We start from the raw sequence: 27,224 nt of genomic DNA, 5'->3' as shown, positions 1-27,224 counted from the left end.
GTTACCGAAACAACCGGAGAAACTCTTCCGTTTTAATTATCCGTTCTATATCGATCACATTTTGAGGCCCCGGCGAAGCTCGAGGCCTTAGGAGATCGTCGAGTTCGCTCATGCGTTAAAACGACCCTGGCTATAGTCATCCATTAAAATTTCAAATCGATTCGCAACATTGATCGAACGTGGCGCAGCTCGTTACCTTCGCGCTCACCGATTCTCTTCCGGTTTCTTAAATCTCACGTTTCTCGTCGCGTTCACACCGAATGGTACCCAAGCAACATTTCGACTTAACCCTTCACGGTCGTACGTCTCAGCCACCACAGCAAGGAACTATACTAATCTTACACTTTATTCGACAATCACACTTTCTCGGAACGAACCTGAATGTTTAAAGAATCTGTTCACGAACCAATACGGTGCTCTTATTAGAGATAATGAAATCCAGTAAAGAGGAAAGGTTTAACAATTTTCCAAATGGAAAACTACATATATAGCACTACGAAGACGTTTTAAAAAGTAAAGATTGTTCGTACGTTCAAACGGAAAGACTAAAAACGAAAGACACCAAACTCATTTTTGCGATACATGTAGTCGAAAACCAATACTGCACGTTGGAGACAGTTCTGAAAGATACCACACGATGGAGAATTATAAAATATAATTTTTACATAAAAACGTTACATTAAAACACTGTTCTACGACCATATATTTAACGTTCACAAAAGAATCGATAAATCTACTTATCCACACGTTATGTATCACTGATTTTTCAAGGGAAATGAATTCCAATCGGTACGACACCCGTGTCCAAATTCAATACGAAGGGTTAAAATCTCGCGTTCGTGTTTTATTGGAAAACCTAACCGTGATCGCGGCCAGGTATCGCGATACCACGTTACCGTGATCGCGGTTAAGTTCATCGTCGAGCTAGACGATATTCGAGAAATGGCCGCCGTAAGAACCGTGCCGCGTTATACGCGAGGAGCGGCGCGCTCGACGAGCGAAATAACGTGTCACGGACGTAATCCTTTTTCACGGTTCTCAGCGACGCGTCCTCGTTAGGTGAGCGCGCGCACGTGTCGAAAAGAGCGTGCAAATCACGTGGGCCAGAGGGGCCACGGGATTGCGCGACGCGACCAAAATCGGCCGAGTTGAATGTCCTTCTCTCACCTGCGCCGTGAGGTTTTTGTCCCGATTACATAAAGACATCCGGCTGCGCGTGCGCTTTCTTTCCTACGCGCCACGGATAGAGAACTGTCACTGTCTGCTTCCTCGTACCGCCCCCTCTTCTCCTCCCTGGAACCCCGAAAAACCGTGATCGAGTTACTTCAATCGCGACGAGACAATTCGCGATTCCATCTTGTACGTGTGCACGTAACGAGTGCAAACGTTCCTGAATGGAAACGTTTGGAACAAATATACTCGAAAGGTTTGGGTTTTAGCGCGAGGAACATTTTCGATCGTATTTTCAGGGTTCTCTACTTTGTGAGAGAAAAGGTAGTTTTTATCGTGGATAGGGAACTGTTATTTGTTTAGATTCAGGATCTCGACAAGTAGCGATCGAGGTACTTTAATCGCGACGAGACAGTTCCGTCTTCTCATCGATCGTATTTTCACGGTTCACTACTTTATAAGAAAAAAGTTAGTTTTTACCATGGATGGAGAATTGTCTACATTCAGGATCTCGAAAAGTAGCGATCGAGTTACTTTAATCGCGACGAGACAGCTCCGTCTTGTCCCGAAGGAATGGCAAATATTCCTATCTGTCCGCAGTGTACCAAAAAAGCTTGGATTTTATCGCGCAGTACGTTTTCGAACGTATTTTCTCGGTTCTCCGGAGCAAAATATGGAGAGTATTTGTTCTATACTTTGCAAGAGAAGTTAAGCTCCCGCCAGGGATAGAGAACTCACTGTCTGGCCCCGGAACCCCGAAACACGATGATCGGATTACTTTAATCGCCACGAGACGCTTCGCGGTCCATCTTGTCCCGAAAGAATTGCAAACACTTGTGTTTACAGTAGTTCTCGGAAACTTTACTTTTATCGTTCCTCAAAGCCGGGTATTTTCGCTAAAATACACGAGAGATGTTCTCTATACCTTGAAATAAAATTTCACCCACGACTACTGCAAATTGTGCATTCTTAACGTTTCTCATCCGGTAAGCTTTCGAGTTACTTTCTCAACAGAGTATCGCAACTGAACGATTTTTCATCGAGTGATTTGTAATCGAAGATTAGATTCTCTTCCATTATCCTGTACTTATCTTCTATACTCTTCTAGATCAATCTGCATCGGAGATCGTACGTTTGTATTATCCCATTGTACCCCACAGGTGTTCTTGATTAACAAGACGCGGGAAAAAAAAAACGATGTAATTCTAATACTCCTCGAGTCTTCGTCATCGATCATCCTTTTTTATCCATCTTCCCGAAAGATTCGTTCAACACCTAACGGTCGCGGTTACCGAAAGAAAAATGGATTCAATTTTCACGGCAATTTAAACTCCAGCAACAATGGAATTTTCCAACGACCTACCGCACACGGTGCTAACGATGTTCATTATTCCGTACGAAAGAAACATGGCGATATCATCGTTCTCGCGCCTCGAATGGATTTTCAATTCTGCCACGCGATTATTACAGCACACGTGTTGCAGACCCACGGACACCGAATACCGGCACGCTCACCTGTACGCGAGATTAATTATTGATCGTCTCGTACGCCCGATCAATCATTAATTCGGGTATGCGTTATTAATTAATGCACCGCAGATGCACTCTACGTTCGGTCTGTGCATCCGGTGAACGCTGCCATTCCGATCCCCGTAACCTTGCCACCATTCGATGTTCGACTCGCGCACGATGAATCTTACCGATCCATCGTCGCGGTAACGAGTCGGCGATTAATCAATTTGTCAAATTTACGAGGAAATTCGACGACACGCGACGCCGTTGACAATAACGCGGCAGCTGTCGACGACGCCTCGTAACGCGAAATTTCGAGCCTACGAAGATATTCTTTACTTTCAAAATCTCCACTGCAATCGTCCGTTCAACGATCGACTCGGTACAAAACGAGCCATTTTTATCGCCTCGATCTCGATGTCCCGTTGTTTCGAGTCATCTTGGTAATAATTGAAATCGCACGAACCGTCTCGTATCGACGAAAATATTATCTCGTGCAACGTGGACAAATTATTCACATCGTACACCGTTCTCCTTCGAAGTGGACAATTCTTTTAAGAATGTACTTCTAGACACCTTTGGTATTTCACAAGATAAAACGAATACCCTGTACAACTTATGAGAATCTACGAATAATTCGAGGCAGGAAAAAGTCGATTAAGTTCCATGTTGTCGATCCTAAGTTACGCTTGAAGATAATTGTGAATTTTCAAGGGAACATAGAGTAAAAGATTAACGTTTTACCAAAATATTTTCAATCTTTGATCTTCGTGCTCGATCATTTCCAAAGTTGGCTCTTGGAACTACCGAACTGAGAATTTTTAAGGAGCATCGGTACGTTCGAGAAATGTGGAAAATCGTCGGATCGATGCACCGGTTCGTTCAACGTCTCGAGAACGACTCAGGAAGCGTCTCTTTCGCCGAGGAAAAGGAGAAGCTGGAACGACGGCACCGAAACGAAAAAAGGAACGACTTGGAGGCTCGAGGTAGCCGACACGGAGGAAGGAAATCACTGGCGTGTGACGCGGTGACGCAATTGGGACGGGTAACCTGTGCCCCGTGAGAAGATAATGCTTAGTGTCCGAGAGCAAAGTCAAGGGCGCGCGAGACACGCGAAAGATTAACAGACCCCGAAACGAGAATCACGGAGCCGTGAAAAACGTGAAAAAAGAAGAAAAAAACGACTACCGCGAACGTGGAACGCTCCATTGAAACCCTCGAGACGTTACACGGATAGAGAACGAGAGATATCACGTAGCGAGGAGAAGTGGAGCTTTTTGTCGCGATAACGAACAACTTTTCAAACTCTACGATTCTCGACAGAGTATAGAATAATTTCGAAGACTATTCGAACCATAAATATTAATTTCCAAGTAGATCTCCAAGTGTAATTGACAGATCGATTAGTTACGAATCAAAAGAACGTTCAGTTCCATCGGATCGAAGTCACGTAACAACTAACCGAGGAAGTTATCCGTAACCGTTTAATACGATCGTTGACTCGTTTCCTAACCCTGTTGCTTCTTCTTCGATCCGTAGAATCCATCGTAATCTAATTATTTCTAATCTAAACTAACGCACCGAACGCTCCCCTATCTCGTTACAAAATCTAGAACAAGTTCCGTACATAACCTCGAACGGTGGTCTCGTACGAACGGCCAAAGGTACAGAGACTTTTCCAAGGATGATTCAGCCACATGTACCGTACTATAGCGTCTCCCACGGCGGTCTATAGTTTTGGTTCTCCCGGCCACGCCAAGTAAGGCATCGCGAAGGGCGCCACCAGTCGGGTCGAGCCGGCGGCCCGGAGGGCCTGTTTTGTCGGCACCCCGAGGGCTTTTTTGACGCCAGGTACGGCGTGGGTGGGCCCAAAGCGGTAGGCTGGACCGACCAGTCTCGTATCTGCATCGCGGTTCAGTTTTTGCTGCCAGATCCGCGCCGGAAATCTCCACCGTGCGGCGATTCTAACGCTCGTGCGGGACTCCCATCATCCGCTCGGCTCCATCCTCGTATCCCCTCCTCGACCAACGCGAACATCGACCAAACGGTACACTGTTCCTTCGTCTGTTCGTAATAACGAGGTATTAATTACAACGCGTGTTGTCGTCCATAAATTGGCCACCATCTGCTCGCTTTTAAGCCAGATCCGATACATTAATCCCGCTCCTTTCGTCGTCGCCACGTAACTTTATCGTCGCATCTCCCTTTAACACGATAAACGCGTTGGGAATTTGTCTTTTATCCGTACCGGGCCCGGGCGAGGAATTAATTACCAAGCCGAGTCCTCCTCTATAAATTAACCATATCTGCCCGCTTTTACCCGGATCTAATTCATTAGTCCCACGGACTACCTTTGACTATCCTTTCAATCTTTATCTCTCGCGCATCTCTCTTTGAACCGTTCTTCTCTCGCGAACGGCGTTGTAAATTAATCTTTTATCTATTTACCGTGTAACGAGGAATTAATTCGCGGCCGATGCGTTCACGGTTAATTGTTCGCAACAACCCCGCTGTGTGTTTGGCCAGATGTAACCCCGTTAATCTGTATCCCACGTTCGTCGTTGAGTCCTCGTTTCGCGAGTTTCTGAAAGGGACAAGTAACCGAGGCGAGATCGCCCGAGACGAATTTGTTTTCGTCTCTAGGAACAACCGGGGACATTAATTAGAAGTAAATCGTTGGATATACTCGATTCGAGGTGGATCCGATCTATTAATTTTCTTCGTTTCTGTCGCGCGTCTCGCTGACACGCAACAATGGACGATCTGTTCGATGCTAACGTTTGTTTCTTATTTTCTAACGCGTGGAGGATAATATCCGAGTGTGATTAGGAACAGTTAATACGATAGAGTTTTTTAGATGGTGTCCTAATTGTCCACGATTCGGATTTTTCGTATAATGTCGATTAGTTACGAATTAAAAGAACTTTTGACACCTTCGGTACTTTATTAGATAAAACGATCAAAGATCCGCTGTTTTCTAGAATGCAAGATTTCGACTATCGATCTCGCTTGTTAAACACTCTCAAGATGGTCCCTATCGGGATTTAATTGTTCTTCGTTTCTACGATGCGCATCGTAAGCACGCAAACATTTTCAACGTTAACGTCTAACAAGTATTACGAAGATTTATCGCGAATAGCTACATCGGGTATAATTGTTACGAGAAGAGCCTCACTTAATTTCCCATCGGTGTTTCCCTAATGATCCGTTTTCGTCTCAAACCTAAGATTTCGATTTCTAACATTCGTTGTTAAGCGAATCTTCCGTGTAGATATGCAAGTACAGTGATAAAATCATTTGGGAAGTATTAATCGAACATCAAACGTGAAAAATTGTTACCCAATTTCGAATCACCGTAACTCTCGACTGGAAATGCAAGAAACGAGACTCTCGTGCAAGTATGGAGATACCCTATCCAATTTTGATCCCATCCACGTCGACTCTTTCATTGTAAAACACTTCAGAACCCGTTAATAGAACATCGAACGTGAAAAATCGTTATTTAATTTTCATAATCGGCCAACTTCGAGGAATAGTCAGCTTTAGTCTGAAAATGCAAGAAACGAGATTCTCGCGCAAGTATGGAGATCCCCGATCCAATTTTGATCCCATCCACGTCGACTGTTTCATTGTAAAACGATTCTGAACCCGTTAATCGAACATCGAACGTGAAAAATCGTTATTTAATTTTCATAATCGGCCAACTTTGAGGGATAGTCATGGTAACTCTCATCTATAAATACAAGAAACGAGATTTTCACGCAAGTACGGAGGTCCCCGATCCAATTTTCATCTCCTCCACGTCGACTCTTTCGTTGTAAAACGCTTCAGAACCCATTAATCGAACATCGAACGTGAAAAATCGTTAGTTAATTTTCATAATCGGCCAACTTTGAGGGATAGTCATGGTAACTCTCATCTAGAAATGCAAGAAACGAGATTTTCACGCAAGTACGGAGGTCTCCGATCCAATTTTAATCTCGTCCATGTCGACTCTTTCGTCGTAAAACGCTTCAGAACCCGTTAATCGAACATCGAACGTGAAAAATCGTTAGTTAATTTTGAAAGTTGCCCGATTTCGGGGTAGTGGGTAGACTCACGACCGGATGCAATCGCGCCTCGACATTCCGCACTCGATAAAACGGGAAGCAATCGGAGCGTGCGAACGAGTTTTAACGGCGTGTCGCTCCGATAAACGTCGCGGGAAAAGAGAGAAAAAAAAAGAAAAAAAAGTGGAAACACGGACCGGTGGTCTCGCGATTCGTCGAAATCGTCGATATCCGTGGCGGAAGTGCCCCGATTGGCGGGCACGTGCCGGTTGTGTTTCCCGCGAAAAAGTTCCGCGCGGTTCTCGGCCTGAATTTCGTCCGCTCGAGCGTGTTTCGTCCGCGTCGACGACGTCGCGACCACCGAACCGGAAACTCGATTCCTCGGGGCTCTCGGAACTCTCCGTTGAGCGCGGCGAAACGCTACACGCGAGCGGATTTTCGCAAGAGATTTTATCCGCGGCGCCGGGAGGGAATTGGCCTCAAAAGCGGAAAGAACCGCCAGATAAACGGCCAGAGTCCTCGCGATTGCTATAGAGAACGGTACCGAAGCGGTTGCGCGTCAAACTTTGCCCCTTTGTTCGCCCGCCGCGCGAACTCGCATCGGATAAACTCACGAGACAAAAACGAGGTACAGTCCCGCAAGAGCGTGTCGACGATATCTTCCAGGCAAGCTTGACAACGAAGGAAAGATCGCGATCGCAGAAATAAACTGTACCGATGCTCCTTACGAACGAATTTGTATTTAGGACCCGTTACTGTCATCCCAAGTCGTTTTGTTTGACGTACCGAGAAAATCGTCGAAGAGATCCAACGTTAAGGACGCAATTGACGAAATGAAAAGGTAGCGATCTTTTTCGTTAATTTTGTACAAAATGATCAGGAAATTTCAAATCGATTAAAGGAATGGAAAGTAGCGTTGATTCGTCGACGAAGGAAACGAGACGATAAAGTAGAAACTGTGATTAGAATATTTGAGTTATCAACGCAATAAAGTAACAATTCTTTAGACAACGTAGACACAGTCGAAACTATTAACGGTTGTAATTCAACGGGTTTTACGAGTGACGGTAACGACCCGTAAAACACGTTTTAATCAACGGAGCTATAAATAATAATATAGGTTTTAAAACTCGCGACACTTTTTCTCCAGCCGAAGGTATCTAATACATAAAAAGAGAAACGTACGCTCTCGGTCGGCGAATAAAAAAAAAACCTCTGCAATAATATGTTACGGTCGATGTTTGAAGAGTCGGTAGTTAGGCCTTCTACCCCACAGTTCGCCACCAGGAAGATTCTAACTCGGTTAGGCGTTAACCCCTCGACGATCGAACTCGTGGAACGAAAACTGTACCACGGGGACCGAAATAAATAATTTACCTTAGACGCGAACACCTCGAGTGTACAGCCCAGGAACACTTACAACGTGAACTCTTCCAAACATATTTTTATAAACGACACACGGTATTTTATCTACCATTGTGTATACATTGCATCTTTCAACGATTCGATCGCTTATCGTTGTCTTCTCTCGAGCCAGAGCGCGAGATTTGAAAGCGTCGAGTGCAAATCGAGAGATAAAATGTAAAGTATAACGAAACGTACCGCGAAAAATTCGAAATTCGAGACTCGAACCGACTGTTCCTCGATCCAATGCATTTCGTCGTTCGAAGAAACGACGTGAACCTCATTCGCGCGTTTCACGTGCATTTAACGATCCCATCCGATCGTCAGTTGGTCCTCGAAAAGTTTCGTTTTCGTCCACGGGGAAAATTTCATATCGCGCCGACGGGAACGTTTACACGCGTGCGGTACGAGAGGAGGGTCCGCGATTCCTCGATTGTTTGTAAAATAATCGCGAAACAAAGCCACACGGCCGTGTTTCCGAACGCTGTGCAAGACAACCACTCGTTACCATGCACAGCCAGCCTTGACGCGGCGATTGCGTCACGACGAGTTAGTAATTGCTCGGGTTTAATTCGCTCGGACGGAAATGTCGATTTTTGCGATCGCCTAACGAACGCGCCTTATGTAGCCTGTTCGCGGGTACCCCGACAACGTCGATTCACTTAACGAGCGGTCGTCTCATTAACCACGGAGTCGGTTTGTCCGCCGCGACTCGTTATCATTCCACCAAAATGGTAACAAATCGTCGACCGTGGATGGAAGGAGAACTCGCGCGTTTGTCGCGTGTTCGCGGAACCTCTCCTTGGAACGTAAACATCGCTCGCTCCGTAGGGGACACTTATGCTAATCGTCGATGATAAAAAAGCACCGGGCTATCGAGTCAACGGTTACTCCGTATCGCGAGGAAGAGAAGACCCATCGATTAACCCTCGACGTAACGCGCCTGGTTATTCTCGGACACGGAGAGACTTTTGTATTTATACACCGGAGTGCTTTTCTTAGAAATTAAACTATATATTTGTCTATCGGGGAGCTTTTCTTAGAAACCTACCGTATTTGTGTACCGGGAAGCTCTCCTTGGAAGGTAACTATATTTGCACACGAGAGAGAGCTTCTCTCGGAAGCTTTACATTTCATTTCAAAAACTAACTACATTTGTATAACGGGGAGTTCAATTTTCAAATGAAATATATTCGTATACGGGGAGAGCTCTCCTTAGAAATTAACCAGGTTTCTACACCGGAGAGCTCTCCTTAGAAATTAACTAAATTTCTCTACCGGAGAGCTTTTCTCGACAATTAACCACGTTTGTGTACCAGCGAGCTTTTCTTGAAAACGAGCGACAGTTCGAGAAAAATGGTCGAATATTCGTTCGATGGAATCGCGGGAGATCGAGTCACGGGTCCATCCTGACCCGTGTGATCGTTCGAATCGCTGGTATCTTAAGGGTTAGAATAGCTAACCGAATCGTTGCTTCGTTTTGTTTTTTTCTTTTTGTATTTCGATGTCGACGGTTCGTTGGTTTTCGGGACGAGTGAAAAAATAGTTTTTGCAACGCTCTGTTGTCGCGAATCCACCAACCCCGTGTGAATAATGCAAACGTTGCGTGGACCACGACTCTATTCGGACAAAGGGTATTCGAACGCACGATCGATCGCTCGCAATGGTCGCAACGTTGACTACAGTTACCGAATTATCGACTATTGACCCAGGATAAAACGGTATTCCCAAAACAATGGCGGATCGCGTGTTACGCGCGAACTCGCGCAAACATTCGCGATGACGCCCGCTAAACCGTGTCTCGCGGTCGTATCGCGCTGGAATCGATGAGAAACGAGCGTATTTCACGGATTAATTAAAACACGCTCGCTGTTTATGTAACTAGGCGCGATGTACACGACATTGGTGATGCCCGGTTGCACAATACGTCGCAACGAAGCTACGAAGTCATCGTTGTCGTCGTCATCGTCATCGTCGCGCCCGAAACGCTACCTTCGATCGTTTCGTTCGTCGTGTCACGCGCTCACGATTAAACCGATCGTGTCGTTATGTTCGGTGATTACGCTCGAACGAGGAATTAACGATCGTTGCGCGCGCGTGCGGAGCATTTCTATCACCGATCGAGAAATTCTTATCCGGATGGAAGAAACAAACTTTCGGTTATACCGAATCGATGAAAAGTCCATCGAGAAATTTCACGAAATGCTTCCCAAAAGAAAGATTCCTTGTTTGGAAGATCTCCTGGATCGAGTTTCTTTTTACGAATTTATCCCATTCGTAAGCTACGTCGAGTAGACATTAACGCTCGTTGCGCGTTTGGTACTACCGATTCGAATAGAAAAAATAAACTTCCTCTTCGATGTATTACTCCGGAAGTTCATCGCGATATTTCACGATTGAAATGCTTTCCAAAGAAACGCCCTCTTTGAGAGATCTTTCGGATCGAGGCTTCTTTGATTCGTCGAGTTGCTTGGATAACTGTTGGAAAATTAACGATCGTTTCACCCGTAGGGATTGTTTGTACGACGGATCGCGAATAGGCGAAATTCTTACGCGGTTAGAAAAAGAAGAAACTTTGTCCATTCTCCAAGTATCTCTCCGCTGGAAAGTTTAATGCGAGGTTTCCCGATCGCGGTACAATTTTCGAAAGAAATCTCATCGTACGAAAGATTCGTTTTGATTTTCATCTTCTCCTCGACTTCGTTCACGAACAATCCTAGACTATTGTATCCAGGATCGAATGTATAATTGTGGCGGGCGTCAGTTGTAGGGTTCTAATCGACAGGTCCCCGTTCTCCAGGTGTGTCTGAAGCCCACGACGAAGAGCCGACACGTACCCGCGATAAAGAGCGAGGCGATCACCGAGGCGAGGACACCGATCGGAGAGTCCTCGCGCGGCGCGTACCGAGCCGAGCGGAGACTTTCACTCCGTGCTCGTTGATCGGGCAGACTCGGGCGAAGAAGCGGGCGAAGGAGAAGCCAGAAGAGGCGCAAAGTGAAAGAGTGCTCCGTCCCTCTCTACCTTTGGTCCAAAGTTGATTGACCTCGAGCGAGACAGAAGGCGGCCGATCGTCGGTGGCCAGCGAGCACAGCAGAACCAGAAGGAGCGAGACGAGGACAACCACGACCACGACCGCTACGACTACGACGACCGCGACAACCCGGAACGCGTCTACGACCACGACCACGACCGCGACCACGACCGCGACAACGACGACGAGCGCGACGAGGAGTGGCCGAGAAGAAGAAGAGCAAATTGGTGCTCCCGGTAGCAGGGGCCCATGAGCACCGTGGAGGAGAAGCTGCGCAGCGTGACGAAGCGTAGCAGACACGGCTCGCGTAAAACCGGCACGGCCAGCTCCGATTGGTCGAGCGGTCCCGGTACCTCCGGTGGGGCTAGGGGCCCGGCCCAGCCTACCCCCACTACTCCCCAGACCGGCGTCTCCGCTTTCAACAGGTCCCAGGAGCCGATGGGCCCTACCAGGCGGCAGTCCTCGCGGGACAGCGTGGACTCGACGAGCCAACAGGCCCCACCCGATCACGGCGAGCTCCTTTTCAAGGTCCTGCCCTCTCTCCTGATACACTCGCTTACCACGGTATCGGTTATCCATCGCGGACCGACACCACGTTTGGATTAATTAACCAATAAGCTCTCGCGAGATCGCTCAAAGGACACGATGTATGTATCGTGGGAGCGAATTCGATTTTTCGATACCTGTTTTTTACACTCTTCGAGAACAATATTCGGAAGAGTGAGGTAACGAGAAGTAACGTAGAATTAACGCTATTGGAAGATTGTAATTTTTTTTCTTTGCATACGTACACTTGGAGCGAGTAGAAGCGTTGGAGATGCAACACGGAGGAATCTAACGTGATTTTTTAAAAGAGAAACCTTGAGCGGCCGTAATTCTTTGTTCGATCGTAACAAATACCGCGAGTTCTTTCAGATGGTTTACCAAAGGACCAAAGACCGACCGTGGCGTATTTTACGTATAAGATCGTGTAGGTTCGTTTCGCGGGATCACATCCGTTCCGTTTCCAAACGCAACGGCCGGCGACGGGAAGACAAATAGATTCCGGGAACGAGCAAACAGCGAAGCGAATTCAATCGTTGGAACTTGGCGAGCAAAAAGCTAACTTTTCCAATAAAGAAAGTCGTTCGAGAACCAAGTTACGGAAGAAGTATCCTCCGCGGAGTCTCGGCGTACTTCTTTCGATTTCGGACTCCCGGGACCCAAGTAAAATAATAACGAAATTCCAGATAGGTAACGCGTATCGCGGTTACCAATTCACGGAACGTTTCTCTCCGATCAATTTCGATCGATACTCGATTTCAATTCATTTCGACGTTTCTGTCTATCGTTTTACGCGGGAGAAATACACCACGTGTCACGGATACTTGGCGCGCGTAATTTACGATCGATCGAGAACGATCATTTGCAGTTGTTGATCACCGGTGGGCGGTTACCTAGACGTTTGCAACCACGGTGAAATAAAAATATTCATCCACGCGCGTGTATATCGAGCTCGATCGGTTAAACGGTATCACCGAACCCGAATTAATTGCACGTTTCGTTCGTTCGGTTCTCGCGAGATCTCGAGGTGATCGTGTCGATACGTTTGGACGCGTTGCGCACGTCACGCGTTCATACAAACTAGTTTTTATTCAACACAAGCGACAACTCGTCGATACGAGTTTGAAAAAATCTACTCGATCGAAGATACGATTATGCAACGAGCTGGAGAAGATCGTACCAGTGAAAACGAACGGAAAAATTCGAATACAATTTCTTTCGCATCGTTTAGGAGAAAATTGATTTTCAAAATTATTGACCGAGCTTCGATGGACAAAATGTTACTCTACAAATTGGACTTTTGTTTCCGCGCGTACAGATCTCCATTCCACTTTTCATTGTGGAATGTACGGAAACGTGTAACACAACCCTGCTGCGTTCCTCGAGTCTTCCTCTCGAACCCAATTACATTATTCGGAAAGTCATTTAGTTTTCCAAAATGAAGAATGTATAATTTAATAAAACATTTGTACATTTTAAAAAAATCGTTTCATTTTCACCAAAAAAAAAAAAAAAAAAAACGAAATGACATTCCGAACAACCCAATATTCTCTTACTACAATTAAAACTACCAACTGCTTTCTCATTCCTTCAGCCTCTTTGTTATCCAACGAAGTCAAAGAACAAATTCTACGTTTCGTGGCCAAACATAAACGTACAACCAACGAGAGAACGCATCAGGGTAGCCGAACGATATAAGTCAGTCTTTGGTAATTCGAACGATTCTTCGATTCTCGGTTTTCTGTCTCGCGTTCCAAATCGTCTAAAGCATACGAATAATGTGATAAATTGTAAGGCCTCTCAAGGGTGAATTTCATTCGCGAGGAGTCAACTTCGCGATTTCATTCGCGGAGAGAATCAAAGATCATGAACTTCCGAGCGTGTTTAGCCACGGACGAGTAAAAAAAAAAAAGTAAAGTTTCTCAGTTTTCGCGAGCCCTTTTCACACGAGAATTTTCACGCAACACAGGTGATGCTATTGGGGGACAGCGGTGTGGGGAAAACCTGCCTTCTGACGAGATTCAGGGACGGCCGATTCCTGTCTGGCAACTACATAACCACCGTCGGCATTGATTTTAGGGTGAGAGACGTTAATCCCATTCGAGGGTATCGATGTCGCGTTCCTTTCTCCAACGAAAATCGATCTCGTAATGCATTGCTCACGTCGGTGGTGAAAATTCCACGAATTTTCAATGTTACCTCCAAGCACGCTTAGGAAACCGGTTCGAATGGAAATCATCCAGACGTGTTCTTTTTCTTTTACAGAATAAGGTGGTCGTCGTCGACGACACGTCCGTGAAGCTTCAGATATGGGACACTGCCGGCCAGGAGAGATTTCGAAGCGTCACGCACGCGTATTACAGAGACGCTCACGGTAATTGTATTTCGATTGTAGCTTCGAGGTGCGAGACACTCGTGAGCTGACGACGCCATTTTGGTAACATGGTCGCGGAGAGTGTACGACCGAGTCGAAAACAATTGTCTTGCGAAGCGTGAGCGCGGAGACTCCTTGAATGCGTAGTTCTAGTGTTTTTTTTTTTTCTTTTAAAGTTGCAAAAATAGAATAATCGTTTTACCGTTTGAGTTAAAATTGACGAAAAAATGCAACGGTAGGTGAGAAACGTGTCGTTAGTAACCGTTAACGTTTACGCGAACGAGAAAATAAATATGTTACAGGTCTGCAATCTCGTGTGCTAAAAGGCTAACCTGTTTAGTCGGATCGTACGAGATTCAATGGTCGTTTAATTATTCGGTAATATACTGTAACGCGATCGAAAGGGTAGATTATCCGAGAGGAAACGTTCCTCGTATCCGTTTCATATTTAGCCGAAGAACTTACACAACAAGTACGTAAGTATTTTCCAACTCGCGGTTAACCATGACGGTTAATGTCCGATTGCGGGAAATTACCATCAATTACATCGGCTTATCGCTGAAGCAACGTATCGTTGAACGATGTAAGTGAACGAAATCGGTGTGACAAAAAATCTGTTTGCCCGACAATCGAAATGTTTATGAATTTTTTCAACCGACTGGTATACCGAAGCAGAAAAACCTCGAGAACTTTGCACAGACTGGCATTATGTAAATGGCCACTACCCGATGCAATATCATGCTCTAGATTCTGAGTATGCAGAAATGGTTTCTTCTCTCGGTAAACTGCGCGTTGAAAATTCATCCGTTTTGCACATACAGGGTGTTCAGTGTTAATCCAGAGAAATGAACCCGTTACGAATAACATGGAGTCGAAAGAGTTGGAATTTCGTGAAAGATGGTTAAAAATCGATGCAAAAGATACGAATGCAATCCTGAACAATTCACAACCATCGTGTCCACGTTATAAAGTACGATCGTTCTCGCTTTCGAGCTATGAAATCGAAATGTACTCGAAAGCGGGGTTGGTAGCGATTCGGATATCGAACTAACGAGCTCTCGAAACTAACAGAAATCCATTATCCTGCACTTCGTATATACAAAATATCCTCGTAAATAGTAGAAGAGATCCTCTCGCTCGAATCCGATGTAAAAATAATTGCTCGAAAGCGGGTGTTACTGTACTCGATAAACTAAAGTAAAACTAAAAGTAGCAATGATACTGAGGTTAGCCTTTTACTCAATTTTAACTCAAACGGTGAAACGATTATTTTTTATTTGCAACTTTTGAAAAAAAAAGAAAAACTAAAGTAAACTAAAAGTATCCTCGGGGGACTATAATTTTGCATCGATCGAAGAAAAGCGATTTTCGTGGACGTTTTCCTCCGAAGCTAGCTATTCACCGATGTTTCGTTCGCGAGCGACCTGGCAACGACGAAACGGGTCGCGGAATGTTTCTAAGTTCAACGGCGGTGTTAATTTTGGAGAGCTACTTAACTGAATTCGAGGCGAAAGAGGCGGGAAAGGAAACGCTGCATCCGCCGTAGGGGGCACCCTCATTGTTTGCACGAAGAAACCCTCTTTGAGCCGAGACGTCGCCGCGACAATAGTCAGACGTTTCAAAGGCTTGGTAACAATTACGCGCCGGAGACACATCGACAATGGCGGCTCTATTTCTATTACACGGCGCTGCATTCGGCCATGGCTTTAACCGTGGAACGTTCCGGGAAAGCAAACCTTCTGACCGGGAAAAACTTTTGGAATTGATCGATCCTCGAACTGTTCATCGACGAGAATTATAGCGCAACAATTTTTCAAAGACGACACGTTTGATCGTTTGCACTCGAGGCTTTTTTGATAACGAAAAGAACGACGTCTCGAGAAAATCCTTTAAGTCGTAAATTTAATCTAGAATGGAAGTATTTTTACATACTTCGCATACATGCGTTTATACTTTACAAAAACGTGATATTTAAATTCCAATTTGAATTTTAAACAATGAAGTTTTCCCAAATAGAAAATAGTACAGTGAATTAGGTGGCGAGCGAGGATCTCCTCTCGAGTCCAAAGGGTTAAACAACGCAATGTGAAATCGCGTTTCTGAAACAGTTCGAGACATTCGTGTCGTTCCAACGTAATTGTTTAAAACATTCGTCCCGTTTCTCGTCGACGATAAGTCGTCGGCGAGATTCTTTTTGTATCCTCGATCGGTAAAGCAGAACCAAAACGACCTCTTCCCGAGTTCTCATCCGAGCAGGTCGAAGCATCTACCCGAACGTTGCCTATACCCACTTGGTTCGTCGTTTCGTTTCGTGTCGGATTGTTTGCAAGGATTATTAGCGATTCGTTGCATCGATTTTCGCAATTTGCACGGAACGAACCGAATCAACGGTAACGAAAGTACAGTCGTGCGCGTAGATAAGGATTATAAAAACTGATACGCGATAAGTCGCGCAGTATTCGATCCTATCGGTAGATATCGAAACGAAGAGCTGAAAAATTCCGTGCAAGATGGAGTACGGTCTTCCTGCGCGATTAAGTACCGAGAAATAAATAATTCGACCAATTCTAGGGGGTACGATTATTATTCGTAAAATCTCTATGTACTTGTGTCCTAAAATTCGTCGTGGTCGTCATCGTCCGTCAGTTTCTCTAAGTCTAATTTTAAAGTTTTCGGTTTCCCCGGCCTCGCACGATTCTATTTCCGACTGGTTAATTTGCGTACGAGTAACATTGTTTCGCTGGCCGTTTGTCGTTGAATTGCGCGACGAAACGTGCGACGCGAGCAATTTTCCTGACCAACGCAAAAAGAGGACGTACGACTCGACGCGCAGTAACGTCACGCGAAAGGCTTTGTTTCCGGGTCTATCAATTACCAAGGATCACGGCCGGTTGCGCAACGCACAATGATCGTTATTGGTTCCAGCTCTTTTACTGCTCTACGACGTGACGAACAAGACGAGTTACGACAACATCAGGGCCTGGCTGAGCGAAATCCGCGAGCACGCGAACGAGGACGTCGTCATCATGTTGCTGGGTGAGTTCGTGGATCGTTCGAGCAAGGACCAAATTCTGATCCTGAGCCGGCTCGGTTGCGGAACGGAGTGAGGCAGCTCGTTGGCTCTCTTGGTCGTTCGGTTACCGAGAAAGTTGCCAATGATCGATACGTCGTTGAACAGCAACTGGTTCTTGCGGTTCGGATTGGTTTCTTGCTTTCGTAGAAAGCTGAACGCTTTAGGCAGAGCGAAGTGTCCGCTCGGTTTACCAGCGAACGAAGAAACGTTGCTCGAGTAGGTGGGATGATTGATTAACGCGGCCATGTTGGTTGTCGCGGTGTCGGGATGCTCGCGAGAGCTAAGATGGTGCATCGTGACGAATACGAAAGCTCGTCACCGATCGTTCTCGGTTTGCAATATTGCTATCCAAGGTGCTGAAACGAACAACTCGTATCGTTGCACTTGGGTGCATCCACGATGAACATCTCGAGTCGTTTCGCATCGAATCGTTGTTTTCTCGCGAGGAAATCGATCGTTTACGAATCGACTCGAGAGGAGTCGGTGTTCGACAACTCTATAAATATGTAATCGCAAATTGCACACAATTGACGTCACACAATTATACAAACGAGATCGTTTTCCCACCGGCTCGACCTATCGCGTTCGCGTTCGTTCGGCTCGCGTTGACGAAACGGTTTCGTCGAACGTCCATCGAGCGAACGGCCAATTTCCAACGGAACGCAACAAATTGAAACAAAATAATTATTTCAGGTAACAAGTCGGACTGTGGACCGGAACGTGTCGTGAAGAGAGAAGAAGGCGAACGGTTGGCGCAAGAGTACAAAGTTCCCTTTATGGAAACCTCTGCTAAAACCGGCCTGAACGTTGAATTGGCCTTCTTGGCCGTTGCTAGGTATTTGAAAAAACGTTGATTTAATTGCTATCAAACTGGTGAAAAAAGACGTCGAGACGTTAACCCGATGAAAGTGCAATGTGTTACGTGCCGCGGTCTGATCGGCTTCAACGAGTTTCAGATTTAAATCACGCTCGGCTCTCGATGGACTGAACCTATTAAAGTGTTGCACAGGGGTTCTTGTAATCATGGTTTACGTAACGCGGATTGATAACTGTAAATTTCTTCTGCGCGACAGGAGTACACGATACGCGAACATTACGGAAACGGTTGATCTCGATTTTCGTAGCCAAGGTTGTCCACGGGTGGTGTTGTCGCGAGTCATTTAATTAAGTCGATACAAAACGTCGTAAACAAAAGGATCGGTCCAACGAGAGACACATTAACGACACACGGGTCTGAAACAGTTGTAACCTTGAGCGAATCGATTTTTCTTATTGTATCTATGCCCCTTTGAACTGCACGACTTCGACCTCGGCAACATTACCATATCGTCAAAAGAAACACACTTTTAGACGTCTCGCCCTTGCGTAGAGGGGGTTTCATAAAACGTGGACATAACCTTAGAAACTGCTTTACCCAAGAACGTGATACACGAGGGGTTGTATAGGTTAAACTCGGTCTGGAAAATATGCGATATTGGATAGATATGAATTTTTAATATCCCGCTAAGCGTGAAATAAAACCTTACGAGTAATACGGAGTAGATATCACAGTCTTACGTAATAGATTTTTAGGTTAGTTCCCGTACGTCTGCGCGTTGAGCGAATGGACGACACGTACCTCGATCACGATTTAAATTACATTTTTTTTTACCGGGAAAAAGATCGCAAGGTTAAACGATTGTTCTCGACACTTTCAGGGAGTTGATGGCCAGGAAGAGCAACGATCCGGACAACACGAAATTCAACGTTCAAGACTACGTTCGTCAACAGTCGCAGCGGAGTTCCTGTTTCAGTACCAATTGCCTGACGACCTGAATTGCGCAATAATTCTGCGCACACGTTTCCGTACGATAGATAGAACGAATGATGGAACGCGAACCGGAACTCGTTGGCCACGAGAATGGCGCGAAGTGGTCGTAGCTGTTCGAGTGTTCGTAATCGGGATCAAGCGCAGGAATCGTCGAAAGGTTACCCATGTCGAAGTGGCGTCGACGATTAATAGAAATTTGCACAATTTACGGCCATCCGCTCGTGTACCAGAAACGTTTGTAGCGTATTCGGAGCGATAGTCAGGCGGGAGAGTAGCGAGCGACGAAACGCGATTCAAAAATTATCGACCGTGTGTAACGATCTTTGTTACACCGGAAGCGCACCGTTAACGATCGTCCACGCATAAGATGGGAAAGAAACACGCAATGGATGCCGATATTTTTGAAAGCTACCGACACGAAATTCTTGTTGACCGTACGTGTATAGAAATATATAAATATATAAATATATATATATAATATATATATATCGATGGTTTACCTGTACTGTACATTAATGTGAATAGCTTCGTGGGACAAAGGACTCCCTGTATAGTCATAGGAAACGCCTCGATGGTTCTAACTCGCACTATATACGATCCCAACGGTGTTAAATGGAGAAATTGTGTATTCGATCCCGGTACCGAATTAAAAAAACAATTAACGAGGCGCCGCTGCGAAAGCTCACCGTGTACCAATTAGAACGGTGGTTATAGAGAAACCCCCGCGTAGAAGAGCTTTCCGAGAATATTTCCATAGCTGCCATATTTACGACACGTTGGTAAAGAACGCTCAATAATTTTACGTTGCGAAGCTCTTATGCGTAGCTTAGGTACCATTTAACGGAACACGCGTGCAACGCATCTCGCGGGCGAACATTGTGCGAACACGTATACGTAGAATTCTATGTACGGCGTACCTTGGTCGTAATAATTATTTAGATCGGAAATTTCTGACTAATCAGCGTAATCGTTTTATCAAATTTCATCTTTCGTCGAGTTCTTCGCAATTCTTGGCGAGGCTCGTACGAGTTCGATCGCTATAACCTATCGCGATTAATTGCACCGGTCACGTAACCATTTCTAACGTTCTCTGTGTAGCGGTCCTAATGGCGTCCATTCTAACGTTCGACCAACCCGATTTACATTCCAAACCTTTCGATTTTATACGACCGAATTATTTTTATAACGCCTGAATGATAATTTGCTACGAATGTTTCGAAATTAAGGAATGCCGATCGTTTAGTTCCGTTCCGCGACAATTATATTGTAATTCACACGAACCAAGAATGAAAATTGAACGCGATGTATCGTTTATCTGCGCGGTGTGACGTTTATCTACTCTGCATGTACAATTCGTCTTATCGACGTGTACAAACGACGAACAATAATTACACGTCAAATGTATATTGGGAAATATATATGAAATAAAAGATCACTCGACCAACGGAAACTATTCTTTTCTTATTTACCACCCATCGCTTCGATTATCGTTCCCTATTTCGCTCGGGGTTATTGTCGCAAATAAAACTTACCGAAGCGCATTCTCCTACGTGCTTTCTGTTTGCGGTAGAACGTTCGCGGTGCTTATCGCCAACAGAGAATCTTGCACACTGAACACACACGGATCGCGATAAGAACTTATTTGACAAATAAATATCTATCTACGAAAGAGCGAAGTGACTCCGCATCCGTCACGCGCCTTTTGTAACTTGTTTCCTGGACACGCGGAACGCTGCGAAACGGACCGCTCGGTTTCAGTTTCAAATGTCGACGTACAAACAAAACGCTGCGTCCCTAACCTGGTCTTGAAAAGCGCGTTTCGTTGGCAGACAGAATACCGTAATATCTTCCGAGGAAGAGCGACGGCAGTGAACGTCCGCAATGGACGAGGTGGTGGAGTTGCAGAACATGGAAAACGCGTGCAGGCTCTGCCTCTCCACCGACGAGCCGAAGACGTCGGTTTTCGGATTGCAAGACTCTCCGGTATCATTGGCCACTAAGATACAAGCCTGCCTGTCGATTCAGGTACGTGTAACATATCGTTCGTTAGTGGCTTTTCGATTCTAAATAAACTTTCCTTTTGCCGTCCCGATGAACGCGTCAGGCTTCGTTTAGACGACCAATGTGTGTGCTTCGAGGTTAGGTCTACACTGGACTATGCCAGGGGAGATTAGAACCGACTAGGATCGTTACGAGCGTTTCGTTTCTATTTACCATTGTTGGCTATTATCGATTCAATAAATATAAGACTTTTGAAGCATGCTTTTACCACACTTTTATTTTAACGGGGGCTTTGTTTTTTAAGCCAAGGCTTTAAAGAGTATGTACTTTTATCCGGTATATATGCCTTTTAGATTTTAGCCACTGATAGACTGTCGACGGACATATGTGCCCAATGTGTTAGAATTGTGAATCAGTGGCATAATTACAAAGAAGCTTGTCTTCGTTCTCAAGATAAGTTGCACCAATGGTTGGAAAAGCATTTGCAGTCCATTCCAATGGTAAATATATACGTTTTAGTAATTTGCACATGGAATACTTTAAAGAGTTGCAACGAATACCTTTTTTTTACGTAGGTCATAACTATCAAAGACGAACCAGTGGATCTAGATTTTTACGAAGATAACATTGAAGTCATTTCAGAATCTACGACGGATTCTGATTTGGTGAGTACCATAATTTTTGAGAGCGAAATATTAAAAATTAAGATAAATTACAAGTATATTATATTTTTTTTCTAGGAATCTACTAATCTCGAAGAGAGTTTAAGTAATGTACCAAACAGTGTTCACGTTCAAGAACTAACGGACGACGAAGCAGATGTACCAAAAGCTCAACCAGTGGCGACGAAAGATGCAGATATGTGTTTAAAATCTGAACCACAAGTGGACTATGATACGGATTGTACCATAGAAATAGAATCTGTTACCGGTAGTGAACTTTTACCAAATCCCTTATCGAGTAAGGAAGACAGAGTCATGGAAGCCGATTCGACGCAAAAGTCTATTGCATCGACATCGGCGAGTAAGAAGAAATTAAGAAGAGGTCCGCACACTCACTTCAGAGGAGCACGCGTGTTCAAACAAAAATGTGTCCACTGCCAAATCAATTTACATTCTAAATATTCTTACGCGAAGCACATGGAAAGATTTCATACAGACAAGCCAAACGATAGCAGCGACACCGAAAAGATAGAAGACGAGGAAGAACTGGTAGAAGATTTAGAGGACGAATTAATCAGCATGGAAAAGGATGCTCCCCTGACGCAAGTACAGCAAAATATCATTAGTCAATTGAAAACTTTCTCGTGTTACGCTTGCCAACAATCCTTCAGCGATCGAAAGAATACGCTTTCTCACATTCGTCAACACATGCCCGATTTAAGGCCGTACACGTGCATCGCGTGTTTGACAGAGTTCCCGGATCGATCTATGTACAAACTACATTGTGGTGCGTCGTTCGAGTGTGCTATGAAAATCGCATTGGTCGTTCCTAACCACGGCGAAGAGAAGTACTTTACGTGTAACATGTGTTTGCGTTCGCTGCAAAACAGAAAGGAATTGCTCAGCCATCTTTCGAAGCACTCCGACAGGCAGTACGAAGAACTGATCTCACCGTTACGATCTCCCCCTAAGTTAAAGCCGATGGCACCGCTTCCGCTTCTCAAACAGGAGATGATAAGAAAATCATCCGTAGGAAGTTCTATTATTCCTCGTCCTTACAAAAATGGTGATCCTGCGCATAATCATGTTTGTGACTTGTGCGGAATGATTTACAGATACAGGCCTAACATGCTGAAGCACAAAGACTTGTGTCAACGTTTGTCGCCAGAGATCAGAACGTCCTACAAATGCGTGCATTGCGGAATGACGTATCTCGTGTTCAAAAAGTTTCATAACCATATCACCCTGGACCATAAAAAGAAAGATTTTATATGTTCCGAGTGCAGTGCTAAATTCAGATCCCCCAGTGACTACCTGACGCATCACGAGACGCATCGCGGGTTGCGCGTCGTGAAGCAAGTCCACGAGAAGAACGAGTCCTCCGCGAAGCCTGTGCCGAACATCACGACGGCGATCAAAGACTGGGACACGTTCGAGGCGGAAATGAACGCGGCAAGGTTATCCGATAGTAACCAGTACAGTTGTGCCCTCTGCAACTTGGAATTCGCCACCAGGGCCGAGCTGACGGAGCACAGAAACCTTCATCTGAAGGTGAAGATCTATTCCTGCGTTATATGTCGCAGCATGTTCAGCAGCGCGGGTGCTCTGGAGAGCCACATGAAGGATCACGGCATAGAGGATCCGAACGAGCAGAACGCGAACAGCTCGTGCGTGGAGTACGGGACGGTAGAGGAGGATTCACGGGACTCGAAGTCGATCAACGCCAGTGCTACCTCGGATCCAGGTTCGAATAAGAACGAGTGTCACGTATGCGGCAAGGTGTTCTCGAATTACGCGAACCTCAGGAGACACATACGGAACATACACAAATCGGGAAAATCTCACGTCAGTTGCTCCGAGTGCTCGCGAACGTTCAAGAGCAAGGAGATACGCGACCGGCACATGATCACCGAGCACAAAGCCAACAAGACCATGCTACAGTGTCCCCAATGCCCAAAGAGTTTCGTGTTCCAAGCGAACCTGAACCTTCATTTCCAAACCGCCCACGGTGAGAGATCGCACGGTGGTCACAAATGCGACATCTGCGGGAAAGTCTTCATAGAGGAGGCCTCCCTCAAGATACACAGGTCGTGGCACAAACGAGCGAACTCCCGTCTGAGCATACGATTCAGCCCGAATGAGGACAAGAAACTGACGAAACAGCCGATCATGCCCAAACAGGAACAAGACTTCAACGCCAACTCGGACCGACCGGCCAGGGCACGGAAATCCTTCCCGAACCCGCCCCCCGCGAAACCGCAAGGCAACTTTCAGTGTCAGGTATGCAACGACAAGTTCATCGACGTGACCGAGCTGAGGAAACACCTCTGGGACGTGCACTGCGCCCGCAACAAGTCCGAGAAGAGTTTCTCCGGCGACGAGCTCCAGTGCGAGCTCTGCACGAACGTATACCCGGACAGGGAGACCCTGAACATGCACATGCAGTGGCACAAGGCGTACCCTATACTCAGCGACATCAGGAAACCGTCTTTCCCCTGCGAGATATGCGGGAAAATGTACAGCTCGAAGAAGGTACTGTGGAGACACAAGAAGCTTCACAAAGCCACCACCGTGGCCACGGTGAAGTTCCAATCGATGACCAAGAAAGCGACGATCAACCAACATTTGTGCACCGTTTGTCACAAAGTGTTCAGCAGCAATCAGTCGTTGCAACGTCACAAGTTCAATCTGCACGGCGATTTGTTCAATCAACGACCGCCACTGTTGTACAATAACGCACGTAGATCGTCCCAGGAGGAGACGAAACCCAAGAAGGTGAAACTGGAGTCGGAGGAGATGCTGCAGAAACCGTTGTCCGCCATCGACGTTGTCCACCCTGGAAAGAAGTCGGTGATGTGCCACGTGTGCAGGAAATTCTTCCCGAACATGAGCGTGCTGTACAAGCACAAACAGTTGACGCACAACAAGTCGCGGGTGGTGAAGAACATCATCAAAGCGGCCGCGATGACGACGACCGAGTGCGTCCCGTTGCCCGGCAACGACGGCAAAGTCTGCTGCAACGTTTGCTACAAGGAGTTCCCAGGCGTGTCGAATCTACGTCAACACTTCACCGTCAAGCACAAGAACACACCGCCGCAGCACGCGTGCCCGGTGGACGGTTGCAAGCTGATGTTCCCTACTCTCATGAGCCTGAAGAACCACGAGTTGTCGCACACCAGCATGATCTTCAGCTGCAATCTCTGCGGTCGTCACGTGTTCAGTAGAACAGCGATGACGAATCACATGCTCACCGGGCACAACACCGTCTACGACGCGGAGAAGAACAAGAACTTCCACAAGGAGACGGATCTGACCAATTACGTGGTGAAGGACGCAGTGGACGCCACCTGTCCCCATTGCAAGATCAAGTATCCCAACAACAGGGCCATGAAGATCCATTACTTCAAGTTCCACGACGGCACGGATCAAGCGTAGAGCCGATGCACACTTTCCGGATCGTTCGACGGACACTGTTCCCAAGCTCGAGGGAAACGTATCGGTTGTTCGAATACCGATACAAACGTATCGGTGTCCTAGGCGCAGCGACACTCTCCGAATCGGAAGAACGCTGCCCCGTAAAATTTTCTATCGTGTCATGAAGTCGCGTTTACGTTCGTTCGTGCAGCAATGGACGACGCCGGCACACGGTTCAAAGTGCAGAATGTTCCGTAACGTTGTCTCCTTTTGGTGGTAGGGTTCGGTATTGTAGGTCAGCCCGGACCTCCACCTGCGGACTACCGAGTCGGGTGCTCTTTCTCGACTCACGGGTCACGGTGACCCGATCGGCGGAGAATTTTGTAAATAAACCATTATTACTGTAGAGGAACGTATATGACGGGCGAAAGCGAGAGCGAGAGAAAGAGAGAGAAAGGGAGAGAAAGAGATATCGTGTCTATATATTTCTTCGTTCGATGTTTTTACGAGAGTTACTACAGTTTTCAAGGACACTTAATTTTGTGCGTCACGCGTCCCCGTGACGATATCAGTGTTTTCCACGGCGGACGTCGATCGACGACTCGAAGAACTTTGTTCAATCGACGACAGCATCTGACCACGCGTGTCGAACGGGTCAGCCTCGAAGGGATCTCTGTTACTCTGTTAACCAAGACGGTTAATCGGTGCATAGTCGAGTCGACGTTGAACAGAGACGATTATAATACGGCCACCCGTTCCAAACGCGTCTCATTTGTCGCGCTACGAATTAGCTACTGTTGCGAGATCTCTACCGTGAACAAGTACACCGATTCTTCTTCTTCTTCTTCTTCTACTTTTTTTTTTTCTTTTCTTTTCTTTCTGGTTAAACACTGCGGCGAAACCGAACGGTTTCGCAGGGGAAACTGGGAACTCGTGTTCCCAAAAAACCGGCCGACTTTGTATAGAGCAAACGAGGAATTAGTATGGCAGTGACTGGTGCGAAGAACGGATGGAGGACGATCGACACCTCCGATGCCGAGATTACGCTTTAATTTAATCTAGAGCGTTGCTACTGGACACTGGGATATTAGAGCTCTTTTGTCGTGGATTTTATTATTAAACGCATACTTGTATATGCAATGTATAAGCTGTAGCGTTTTGCATATAGTGAACAAATAAAGGGAGGACTAATATGTGTAGATCTACGATTCCTCGAGCATCGTTTCACGTTATTCGGTTGTTCGAGGTAGTGTACCGTGTCGGTAAGATCATTATCGAGTCACGATCGCTTCCGCAATTGTTATCGTTTCTTTACGCTGCTCGAAATCAATTAGGGGATCGCGGTCCGATCGGTTTAGGAGAAATTAATTATTTACAACGCGATCGATCGTTGCGCTCTCTAACGGAGTTGCGCGTCGAGTCCTATCGTCGCATGTTCCTGTCTAATTCTTCGAATACGTAGACCAGTCCAGTTGTCGGGGATAGGAGCCACGACGTGGTCTCGAGAAGATCGTAGAGGTTAGCTTTTTCTAGGAGCCGAGCTTTAGGTTGTCTCTAACCTAAAAGGCAACCGAGTCGACAGACTCTCGCGCGGGATCGATCACGGGTTTTTATATCGCGGTGGTCCGGGTGATTGTCGTGTTTCACTGCCATTGAACCTAGGTAGTAAAAGAATCGGCCAACGCGGGTAGCTTAATCGATTAGAGCGATTGTTACGCGAACGAACGATCCGGGCTCGAATCCCTGTTCAGCGATCCAAATGGCCGATTCTTTCTCTCTCTGTGGCAATGCGGACACAGTGACACCGATTTGGAGGTTTTCCAATTCGATTCTTCGGTCGAACTATAGATACCTTTAACGACCAGTACGCTAACCTGTCCTAACTGCGAAACGCAACGGGACGAACATAGTTTTTAATAAAGGGACACGGGTGTACCCACCTTGCGTGTCACGTTTTTCAGATACGTGGACGTCACGGTGAACGTGCCAGGATCGTACGAATCGGGCTATCCTCTAACTATTTTGAGCAGTGTATTTCGGCACGATCGTCGAGCGTACGTTCGATTCCCGAATTTTTCGATACACGGGACACAGTTTCGAGTGTATTTTGTGAGAGATATTTTTGAGACGCTGGCAACGCGAAATTCAAATGCCACTACGAGGAATTACCCGAGGTGGTA

The 27,224-nt window shown here is 46.0% G+C and overlaps 3 protein-coding genes and 1 long non-coding RNA gene across 15 annotated transcripts in view; 3 read left to right on the top strand and 1 right to left on the bottom strand.

Annotated features, from left to right (window-relative positions):
* The window catches only part of LOC143143722 (uncharacterized), a 31,057-nt gene extending 19,971 nt beyond the window's left edge, over nucleotides 1–11,086 (top strand). The window contains exon 2 of the long non-coding RNA XR_012991231.1: nucleotides 10,936–11,086. This is a non-coding gene — a long non-coding RNA (uncharacterized LOC143143722). The remainder of the gene's footprint in view (nucleotides 1–10,935) is intronic.
* Nucleotides 1–20,417, top strand: part of LOC143143719 (ras-related protein Rab-37) — a 161,613-nt gene extending 141,196 nt beyond the window's left edge. For 2 of the 3 annotated variants that reach the window (XM_076305318.1, XM_076305316.1), the window contains 4 exons: nucleotides 13,976–14,084; nucleotides 17,010–17,120; nucleotides 17,851–17,992; nucleotides 18,855–20,417. In XM_076305318.1, the coding sequence (XP_076161433.1) occupies nucleotides 13,976–14,084; nucleotides 17,010–17,120; nucleotides 17,851–17,992; nucleotides 18,855–18,972 (480 nt within the window). In that variant the 3' untranslated portion in view covers nucleotides 18,973–20,417. Of the gene's footprint in view, nucleotides 1–11,132; nucleotides 11,696–13,679; nucleotides 13,791–13,975; nucleotides 14,085–17,009; nucleotides 17,121–17,850; nucleotides 17,993–18,854 lie in introns of those variants that run through there. The other variant, XM_076305317.1, reaches the window with a different exon arrangement.
* Nucleotides 1–20,775, bottom strand: part of LOC143143720 (uncharacterized) — a 304,262-nt gene extending 283,487 nt beyond the window's left edge. For 9 of the 10 annotated variants that reach the window (XR_012991226.1, XM_076305330.1, XM_076305324.1 and 6 more), the window contains exon 1: nucleotides 20,500–20,775. The gene's annotated coding sequence lies outside the window, so the exon portion shown is untranslated. Of the gene's footprint in view, nucleotides 1–1,167; nucleotides 1,294–20,499 lie in introns of those variants that run through there. The other variant, XR_012991229.1, reaches the window with a different exon arrangement.
* LOC143143718 (uncharacterized) lies at nucleotides 20,752–26,243 on the top strand. The gene is made up of 4 exons (XM_076305315.1): nucleotides 20,752–20,992; nucleotides 21,322–21,468; nucleotides 21,544–21,633; nucleotides 21,709–26,243. The coding sequence occupies exons 1-4, from the start codon at nucleotides 20,849–20,851 to the stop codon at nucleotides 25,063–25,065; spliced, it is 3,738 nt and encodes a 1,245-aa protein (XP_076161430.1). The 5' UTR covers nucleotides 20,752–20,848; the 3' UTR covers nucleotides 25,066–26,243.
* The last annotated feature ends 981 nt before the right edge of the window (nucleotides 26,244–27,224 follow it).

The sequence above is a fragment of the Ptiloglossa arizonensis genome, chromosome 2 (genome assembly GCF_051014685.1).
Source record: "Ptiloglossa arizonensis isolate GNS036 chromosome 2, iyPtiAriz1_principal, whole genome shotgun sequence".
Taxonomy (NCBI): domain Eukaryota; kingdom Metazoa; phylum Arthropoda; class Insecta; order Hymenoptera; family Colletidae; genus Ptiloglossa; species Ptiloglossa arizonensis.
The sequence above is the reverse complement of the archived record's forward strand: the minus strand, read 5'-3'. Positions and strand labels throughout refer to the sequence as shown.

Coding starts and splice junctions, on each gene's coding strand:
- LOC143143718 (XM_076305315.1), top strand. CDS start 20,849: ATGGACGAGGTGGTGGAGTTGCAGAACATGGAAAACGCGTGCAGGCTC. Junction 20,993..21,321: donor AAGCCTGCCTGTCGATTCAG/GTACGTGTAACA, acceptor TATGCCTTTTAG/ATTTTAGCCACTGATAGACT. Junction 21,634..21,708: donor CTACGACGGATTCTGATTTG/GTGAGTACCATA, acceptor TTTTTTTTCTAG/GAATCTACTAATCTCGAAGA.